The sequence below is a fragment of the Chrysoperla carnea genome, chromosome 1 (genome assembly GCF_905475395.1).
Source record: "Chrysoperla carnea chromosome 1, inChrCarn1.1, whole genome shotgun sequence".
Classification (NCBI taxonomy): Eukaryota; Metazoa; Arthropoda; class Insecta; order Neuroptera; family Chrysopidae; genus Chrysoperla; species Chrysoperla carnea.
This window is the reverse complement of record NC_058337.1, coordinates 118,299,826-118,309,452: the sequence shown is the minus strand read 5'-3', so window position 1 is coordinate 118,309,452 and position 9,627 is coordinate 118,299,826. Positions and strand designations below refer to the sequence as shown.

Below are 9,627 nucleotides of genomic sequence, written 5' to 3'. Positions count from 1 at the left end.
TTACATCGATTTTCTAGTTTGGAAAAGGGAACTGGCTTGGTCAGTTTCCCATTTAACGGAAATTAAATCCGTTTTTTTTTCGACAAGTGGGAAAAAATTTAAGACATCTTAAATTTTAATTTTAATACTTAAATGCTTAAAAATTGTAAGTTGCGTAGCAAATAGCGCGCTTATCACAGATGTTAATTTGTTACATTTTGAATGATTTAGTCTTTTTAACGCAATTTAAAAAAGTAATTAATTAATTAACACAAAATATTTCATCGAGAAATAAAAAAAACGATGAGAGATTCATAAGGAATATTTTCATTTGGTATAGGAATCGTAATAATTTATTCATTCTACTACGTTAAGAAAAAAAACGCATTTTCATTTAAAATTAACTTTAGTAATCATATTTTACCATAGTTTTTGATGCCTACCATAAAAAATTCAAAAAGTATAGTTTGTCGTAAAAATGTGATTTTTGCACTTTCGGGGTATAACGCTATTAGTTAAAATCTAATAGCGTTATACCACGCAAAATAATCTAAATGTAATCTCGAAATAACAAACTCTTTGTACAATTTTATGCCAATGAAAGAAATATTGTCGCCATTCGATTTTTTCAGTCTTATCCGTCTTAAATTTCTATTAGAAATCGAATAGAAAAGCTTTTAAACCGCAATAAACCTTCATTATCGATAATTTATGCGTAGCAACAATATTATGACCGAAACAACGTATGCAACAGTTTTTCTCCCCCCTGACTTCATCGCGTTACCCATTTTGAGTCGTTTGAATTAATAACACGAAATATCTTCATATTTAAAATCAATTTCTAGAAATATTTAGCATTTTCTAATGTTTAATAGAGATTTTTTAAATTTAATTTCTCAGCTATAATATCTGTTATAGGAGCTGAAAACGCCTATAACAGGTATTCAAAAGGGCAGATAAAATGTGAAAGTATGTTGCGTCCAATGAAGCCTATTTTGAATGCGACAAATGGTATCGATACAAACTAGGATAAAAAATTTAGCCTTCTATCTCAAATTTCGAAAGAAAAGTTTATTATTTTATTGGATGATTTGTATAAATTTTAAGAAATCAATCAATTATAGTGACAATTTATTAGAATGCGTAGTAGAAGTAAATTACAACGATAAAATTACTAAATGAAATTTCATTTTTACGATGTTTTATTTTTAAGTTAAAAAAATTGTTCGAAAACGTTTATCGAATGTATACAAAATAAAATTACGATTTTTATGGAATGTGCTTGGAATTTATATTATATCCAGAAAGTGTCTTAATTCACCTTCTAAATATTTATATACAATAAAAAATTTTTTTTTGGTAAAAATTTCGCCCTCGAAAAGTTGTCTTGTTTGTGTAAAACTTTAAAAAGTTGTAATTTTTTTTTTTACAAAAATAAATAGTTTAAAAAATATTTGTTCTAAAAAACGACGTGTGTTATGTGTTGAAAAAGAGGACATAACTACTCGATATTTATTTTTTATTTTTACTACCTTTGGACGATGTCGATCCATTATCGACTTTATTATTATCTTTTTTTGGACGTAAAATAAAATTTAAATTAAATGCTGTATTTACGGCGTAGTACACGTTTGCGTTTGACGGCAATACCATTTCTGAAACAAAATACAAAAAACTTAGTAATTCTGCCTGAATCATTCAAAATTTCTTGTTAGAATCTAAGGGAAGTAATGGTTGGTTCAAATTGAGTTTTTTATTTTTCCAGCAATATAAATTAAACGGTCATTTGGGAGCCATTTTGGCATAAGTACGCCAAAAAAGTCTTTCTATTACAAAAAAAGAATTTTGGAATTTAACCTATTTGGAACCTAATCATAAAAATTTTATCCTTTTCCTGAAAATAATAAAAAGATGCGCCAAGGTCCAACCTAAATTGAGTTGATTCTCTATTTGCAATGCTTTTGAACGTGGACTATATAGTATATTTTTACTTCAATTTCTTTAAGGCATTAAAAATTTTAATTTTAACCTTGTTATCAGATAATTAATGATCTGATAATTAAACAATTAAAATAACAATTCCATATATCAATAATTAAGACATTTTCAAATGTCCTTGAATCAAATCAATTTCAATTGATTTTAATTATCTTTAATTAATTAATTAAGGTACAGTTAATTAAATAATCGTATCAATTAATAACATGAAAATAATTGTACAATTAAATACGTTCCACTTTAAATTTTCTTTAGATGTATTACGATTTACCAAAAATTTAATGGATTTATAATTTTCAAATATAAACATTAACGGCAGTTAAGCAGAATTGCTCTATTTGAATTTCTGGAGCCGCATACCTTTGTTGCCACCGAAATTTGAAGTTAAAATTCAAGAAATAAGATTCATAGACTTACCTTTATCCGGCAATACTTGCGCCAACGTATAATTATCCGGATTACCATCTAAACATAATTTAAGCATTGCATTTCGAATCACTTGTGGGGTACGTTCATTATTACTTAACATAATACTTTTATATAGAACAATACCATCCGTTTCAACACTATCCGTTTCATAAGTCACTTTAATTATATAAAAATCTGGTGAACTCTTTTGTGAATGATTCGTTGGACTGAGTGTACCACTTCCTGCCGTCGTTGCCATTAAATGATGATTTAACGTTGGTTTGTTGATAGCAACACTTCCGGAATGTGAACTATTTAATGAAATGTCTAATGACGGTAATGATGACGTACTCGAGCTTGAATCACTTAGCTCCGAAGGTGATAATTTACGATCTAAACTATTATGTGGACTACTTGGAGTACTATCAAGATCGCAATAGAATTGAGAACTATTCGAACTTGATGTGCTTGCAATCGAATCATTTTTCTTATGCCCCGAAACTGCTTTCTTAGTTTTCTTCGATTGTTCGATTTTATTTGCTGGTCCACTTGGAGCTGGTTCAATTTGACAACTTAATTGATAAGCTTCCCGATCGTCTAACACCAATATTGAATCGAACCATCGATCAAATGCTGGATCATCCGGTAAATGATACGCATTTGCGGCACCTTGTAATAATTTAATTTGAGCTAACACTTCGAATTCTTTCCGCCGTTTATCAAAATTTATTAAACCGTCACACACTGTATCTGGTATAGCGGTGTCGATCATCGTTAAATCCGTTAAAAATGTTCCTAAATATGGAATTGTTCCAAATGATATGTTTGCACTATTATTATGTTGTTTTTGAAAAATTTTTTGTAATTGCTTATCATTTTCACCAACGGTGTCCGCAAATTTTGCAGTACCTTCACGCATAAGTAATTCCCTTTGCGCCCATTGATTATTGTCTTCGCTAAAAATTCGTGCTAATTCATCGAATAATTCAATTTTTTCTTTGGTTAACTGTTGCCATGTTTTTTGTAAACGATAAATTGGATTACTTTGTAGCCCAGAAATAATCGCTTTAAGTGAGGAAAAATTTTTTAAAACACGTAATTCTTGGGCAATATCTATCCAACATGCAATAACACTAGCACGTTCCGCTAGCTTCATGGTAGGGTCAACTAAAATTGACGAAATTACCCGAAATGAAACAGCGTTAAATTGATTAACAGTTGCCACAACTGTTGCGGCTTCGTGTGATCGATTTTTATCACGACGTGACCATACAGCCCCTAAACATTGATGTGGTACTAATTTCTTAAATAATTCCATATCCATACGAGTCAACTGCTCAGCAAAATGTCGTACTGGTACATCGGGTAACGTATATATTGGCCAATGCGCATGTCCATTACGTAGTGCTAACGTTTGCGGAGTGATACAATATAGAAGGGCGGCGTTGTTATCGTTTGTATACGTGGCACGAGTTAGTTTATCCAAACGATGGCGAATTTTTGAAACTAATTCCGATCCGGGTAGATGTTTGTTTGCGAACTGTAATATTTGCTGTAACATTGGATGATGGTTGGCTGTATCCCTAAAATCTTCTGGGTATGTATCGAGCCATACATGCAGAGCGGATACCAAGGTCCTAGAAAACAGTATCCATGAATTAATTTAATCACATTTCGGCAGAGGCAGATAAGGGTAAAAGTTGTTAAACAAACAGAAAATTAATTCTGATAATTTTCACTCGTTTATGATAATTTTCATAAAAGAAAAAATAGACGTGACTTTAGCAACGGCTTTTCAAATATCTGCCTTTTACGCAATAAGATGCCAAAATATACATTGGCTCTAGACCTATATGCAGGGATTTTATAATACAACTTTCAAAAGTCTGAATAGTTAAGAGATGGGAATTTCTTTGTAAATCAGGAAAATTATGAAAGTTTAAAGTCACATTTGTGTTGCAATTTGTAACATTCCTTTTTCAAGACAGGAATTTCTGGAACTCATTCTAATATTTCTTAAGAAATTACTTTTTTACTCACTTTCGATGCTGTTCAATTGTATCCGAATACCCATTTTCTGGTTCGATAAGTAATTCTTCATATCGTTCCAATAACAAATCTAATACTTGTTTAGCCGTACTAAAACTACGATACGTCGCTAAAAATACATTCACATACGTGCTTTCCAATTCACCATCATCGGTAGCCAACGCGGCCACTAATTTCTTTAACGTACCAGCTTTTACAAAGCGTACCCGTACTGTTTCCCATTCTAAATGAGATATTTCATCATCTCCCGCACCGCCATTTGTCGCTGAACCATCTGGGGTATCATCTGAACATGTAGACGAGCGTAGCACACTTTGGGCGGGTCTATGATAACGTACTTTTTTCAAGTATACGGTATATAGAGCTCCATCAGATTTTTCTTCACCCCAAAGTCGCCACGTGGGCTGCTAACATAAACACGAAAATAATTTTATTATTTGTTTACTAAATGGTATTCGAAAAAGTGTGCAACATTTAGAAAACATAAAATACCCAAAATATTACATAAATAACGGTGAAATGAAGTTTATACTTTGAAAGCCTGTTACTTTCGATGAATTTGTCTTTTTTGGATAGAGAAAGAGGTAAAATTTAATTTTATAAATAAAACCGAAAAATGACCCAAATGTCGCAATTTAAAACTACGATTCCGGAGTTTATGGGACTGGGCGCAAATTGTTCGTACGGGTGTGTAGAAAAATTTACGGGTGTGAGTTCGCTTACAAGTTTGTAATAACGAATCATGCTGAAAATCGTGAAAACTATTTGATGTTATATTTTTAACTATTCTAAGCCATTTTTGTCCTTTGCGATTTTTTATACCTCGAGTTTTATAGATGTAAGCGTTCAAAAACAAAATTTCCATTATTATATTTATGAAAATTTGAAGTTTAAGAATCGAATTTCGATTCTTCTCTCTCCAGTACCCTGCACAGGTATGTTTTCAGTGACTGTTGGTGACCTGTTTGGATAAACCTGTCCGGTATACCGTTACGTGTATGCCCAGCTTAACACAATTAGCGATTATTGAGTGGCTTTGATTAAATAATTGATTCACAACCAATTGGATCTTAATGGGCTCTATAGCCAAAGTGTGTCCTTCGTGGACAGCCAATATAACCTAACGTAACCTAATTGGATCTTTTATTTTGGACATTTCGTTTATATCTACTATTTTGAACATTATTAACATTGACATTATTATTAATTTTATTTAATATCTAAGATCTTTTGATTGTGTCTGATGGCATGTTTGAATCGTATTTTTTATCGAAGGATGAATTTTGATTTTTATCCCAAGTTTTAAGGTATGCTTGATATTATTAAACAAAAAATTGACAAATCCATTGAAAGTATCCAGGGTCGAACATTCTTCTTTGAATCAAACCGTAGCCGCTTGCCACAAAAAATTGAAGCAAATTTTCATGCATATAAACCAAACCTTTAAAGATCATGCTTTTAAGACAAAAAAAAATTGACACAGAAACGAACCAAGACTGAATGTACCGGGGGTACTTCTTACCTTAACATACCACTTTGTTAAGGACTTATTTTTATTTTTAGGAACACCTCTACAAGAACACAGCATTCCCCCACTTTTAGTCTTGATAACATATCAAAGTTTAACCCAAATCCTTAATCCTTCCAAAATCCTCTACCCAAAGCTATATATAGAATTTAAGTATTTGTTTTTTTTTACAGAAAATAAAGGCGTTATAATTTTAATTACTTTGTACAAATAGAAAATAGGAAAATATCTGAAAATTAAAAAATTATATTAAGGAGATTCGAACTCAGTTTGAAGAAAGTAGGAAAGTAGGGTAAATTTTCCCCATACATATTATACTCAACTTTCTACATTAATTAGCCTTTTTAGGGTTTATTTGACTTAGTTTAAATTTTAGAAAGCTTAATACTAGAAAAATTATATAATTTAGAGAAAAAATAAAAAAATAAAAAACTGACCAAGCTATCGCCTGCATCAGAAGAGTTCATATTCTTCTATGCATATCGAGAAAACTTTATAACGTTTGAGCACAAAACATTTTTCACAATTCAATAAAGAAAACATTACTCAATTATATAATTGACTTGGTTGAAAATTATTGCACCATTTTTTCTTATGAATAACATATGTACCATATTTTAATATCAAAATTATTAAATCACTTATTACCACATATTTAGGTGAATACACGATATTTATTTTTGTTAGAAATTTGTACCAAAAAAACGTTTTAAGAAATATTTACAAAAAAAAATAAACAATACATGTTTTTAATAATAATAATACTACGATAGTATTCAGTCTGTCAACAGTCTGCCCCAAAATGTCATTATTGACAGACAAAATGCCGGATTCACGCAAGCGCTAACTTTTAGCTCAAATTCATTACTAAAATATCAAGTATTTTCAAACAAATATTTAATAAATCACTCAAAATTCATTTCCTAAAAATTATTTTATTGAATATTTGATTTTTTACAGATAAATTGTTGAGCTAAACTAGTTTTAATAATTCCCACCAGTTCTCTTTTTGACTTAGCCGTACATTCTTGATGAGTAATGTGCCTTGCATAAGTAAAGGGTCAAAAAAATACACCCTCAAATATCCGCGTAATTCAGTAGCATTAACAGAAAATTTCCTTATTTAGTGTTATGTACTGGCAATCTAAAATGATGCAAAATATATGCTGGGCATGACTTTTAGGAAGTTCTGTTTTGTTTTTTTTCAAATTCGATAAAAATTATTGCTTTGAATTAAGAAATTTGGTTAAATTTGTTGAAGTGCGCTTAATTTTTTATAATTTTTTATTGCTAAAAAGTATATATATATAGGTGGCTTAGAGTTTAGTGAAAAGCATAAAATCGGAAAAAAGTCCAAAAAATGATACTTCTTTAAATATAAAAAAATTTTCTCTGAAACTTTTTTTCGTATTACGAACTTATTATGATAACTGTTTTATATTTAATATATAAAACGTGGTGTCGCAATTTCTACCACCTACAACTATAGATCTTCATAGTGCCCCCCCTAGATTTGAAAGCAATCAATTTATCTTGCACAAAAGTCGTTTCTTAGAAACAAGGTTGTTGTTGAAACACGTAATTTCAGATAACTACTACATATGCAATCATTATATTTTATAGAAAAAATTTAAATAACAAATCCTCACAAAGTTATTCATAATAAACTAAGCTACAGAAACCAAATGAAATAGCAATTATAAGTAGAAATTCAACTTCGTTTTCTCAGCCCGTGATAAGATTAAACGATTCGGCTTAGATTAAATTAAGATAGTAACATATTAAAATATAAAAAATAAATAAAACTTTTGTACAAAAAAATATTTTGTTATAATTTCTATACAAAGAATTCGGTACGAGAATTTTACATAAGTACTTAAGGGCTAAATTGTATAAATTATTTTGACTTGCGCAATTTATGATTCAGTTTCATGTTCGTAAATTGCCTAAACTTCAATTTGTAAACTGTCGCATAAACTGACAAATCAAAAAATCATAAATAAATTTTACAAAAATGTCTTCAGTACTTGTGCCTGAAATTCCCGCCCCTGGTTTATCCTTCGACAATTGTCAAAGGTAAGAAAAATTCCATCAATTATTCTAAGTACCTGTAAATTAAAATTATATTCCTTAAATTTGTGTACTCAAACATGCATAGTCATTTTGAACTTAACCTAAAAAAAAGTTTTTTGTTTAATTTTATTATATATTTTCAATTTTAGGAATGCATTCTTAGTTAAAAAAGGATTCCCTATGCCAAAGGCAACCAAAACCGGTACAACAATTGTTGGAATTGTGTATAAGGATGGCGTTATATTGGGTGCTGATACCCGGGCTACAGAAGATACTACTGTTTCCGATAAAAACTGCTCCAAAATTCATTATATTGCGAAAAACATGTAGTAAGTAAAATTAAATACGGTTTCATTTTAAATTGTACACTCAAATTTAAAAACTTAATTAGTATGACTCCTAAAAAATCCCTCAAACCCGTGTTTTACTTATAAGAAATTCAGATTTTCTTGTTTTCATACTTATTTTATTTTGTTTTTCGACAAAATGTTTCATATAAAAATGTTATAGTATTTTATAAAGTATAATTTTCTAACATAAACATTTCTTATCGTTCGAAATCTTTTGTAAGATATCCCCCTCTAAGTAGAACCATTTTTTCTCGGGTAATTTTTTAGAAAATACTTTCTTAGTAGAAAATTAGGCTGGGGAAATTAAAATGGAGCACTCTACATGAAATTATTTATTGAACAAAGCTGTACATTAACCAATGTTTTCTTGTAGTTGTTGCGGAGCTGGAACAGCTGCTGATACAGAAATGACAACTGAAATGATTGCATCCCAAATTGAGCTACACTATTTAAATACTCAACGTGTGGTTCCCGTTGTAACCGCCAGCCAAATGTTAAAACAATTCTTGTTCCGTCATCAAGGGTATATTGGTGCCGCTTTAATTCTTGGTGGAGTTGATAACGATGGTCCACGTCTATACAGTATTTTCCCACATGGTTCCACTGATAAATTACCATACACAACGATGGGTTCAGGATCATTAGCCGCCATGTCAGTGTTTGAGTCACAATGGAAGCCAGATATGACTGAAGAGGAAGGTAAAAAATTAGTGCGGGATGCAATCGCAGCTGGTATTTTTAATGATTTAGGATCTGGTTCAAACGTGGATTTGTGTGTGATTCGTAAAGGATCTGTTGACTATTTGCGTACATATGATGAAGCGAATAAGAAAGGACAACGTCAATCATCGTATCGTTATAAGAGAGGAACAACTTCGGTTTTAGCTTCAAAACAATTGAAAATTGATGTTGAAGAGTTTGTAACAAGAATTACGCCCGAACAGATGGATACATCTTCTTAAATTAATTCTACATTTTTTTCCTGTATTTTGAATTTTTTTCTTAAAATAAAAATATTTTATAATCAAAAATTTTTGATCGCTTATTTGAAAATTATTTTATCATCTGCAAAATATGTGCTTTTTAATTTTAAGAAGAATAACAGACCAATAAAGACAGATATGGTCTGAGTACAATCGTAGGCGTTCCGAAGTTCTTATATCACTTCCAAGGGCCTCTGTTCGCAAAGTTGTTGCGGATATCACAGGACACTAACTGGGCGGCAAGCATGCTGAACGCTTA

General features: G+C 30.6%; 2 protein-coding genes across 5 annotated transcripts; one reads left to right on the top strand and one right to left on the bottom strand.

Annotated features, from left to right (window-relative positions):
- Positions 1-422: 422 nt before the first annotated feature.
- LOC123306107 (ral guanine nucleotide dissociation stimulator-like 1) lies at positions 423-6,744 on the bottom strand. 4 transcript variants are annotated; one of them, XM_044887987.1, is made up of 4 exons: positions 6,400-6,744; positions 4,426-4,841; positions 2,395-4,022; positions 423-1,634 (listed from the first exon to the last, which is right to left on the bottom strand). In XM_044887987.1, the coding sequence occupies exons 1-4, from the start codon at positions 6,427-6,429 to the stop codon at positions 1,492-1,494; spliced, it is 2,217 nt and encodes a 738-aa protein (XP_044743922.1). In that variant the 5' UTR covers positions 6,430-6,744; the 3' UTR covers positions 423-1,491. The 4 variants fall into 4 exon arrangements, with proteins under 4 accessions (XP_044743922.1, XP_044743923.1, XP_044743920.1 ...); XM_044887988.1 differs by having other exon boundaries at positions 4,426-4,838; positions 6,400-6,743; XM_044887985.1 differs by lacking the exon at positions 6,400-6,744 and adding an exon at positions 5,957-6,140.
- A 1,164-nt stretch (positions 6,745-7,908) lies between these two features.
- Positions 7,909-9,388, top strand: LOC123306109 (proteasome subunit beta type-7). Its single transcript, XM_044887990.1, has 3 exons — positions 7,909-8,038; positions 8,185-8,364; positions 8,759-9,388. The coding sequence occupies exons 1-3, from the start codon at positions 7,977-7,979 to the stop codon at positions 9,345-9,347; spliced, it is 831 nt and encodes a 276-aa protein (XP_044743925.1). The 5' UTR covers positions 7,909-7,976; the 3' UTR covers positions 9,348-9,388.
- Positions 9,389-9,627: the final 239 nt, after the last annotated feature.

Bases quoted from the DNA above. Each gene is read 5' to 3' on its own strand.
- LOC123306107 (XM_044887985.1), bottom strand. From the start codon at position 6,022: ATGCTGTGTTCTTGTAGAGGTGTTCCTAAAAATAAAAATAAGTCCTTA. The intron at 4,842-5,956 runs GTAAGAAGTACC...TGTTTATGTTAG, and splicing joins TAACAAAGTGGTATGTTAAG to CAGCCCACGTGGCGACTTTG. The intron at 4,023-4,425 runs GTGAGTAAAAAA...ACTGTTTTCTAG, and splicing joins ACAATTGAACAGCATCGAAA to GACCTTGGTATCCGCTCTGC.
- LOC123306109 (XM_044887990.1), top strand. From the start codon at position 7,977: ATGTCTTCAGTACTTGTGCCTGAAATTCCCGCCCCTGGTTTATCCTTC. The intron at 8,039-8,184 runs GTAAGAAAAATT...TTTCAATTTTAG, and splicing joins TCCTTCGACAATTGTCAAAG to GAATGCATTCTTAGTTAAAA. The intron at 8,365-8,758 runs GTAAGTAAAATT...GTTTTCTTGTAG, and splicing joins TATATTGCGAAAAACATGTA to TTGTTGCGGAGCTGGAACAG.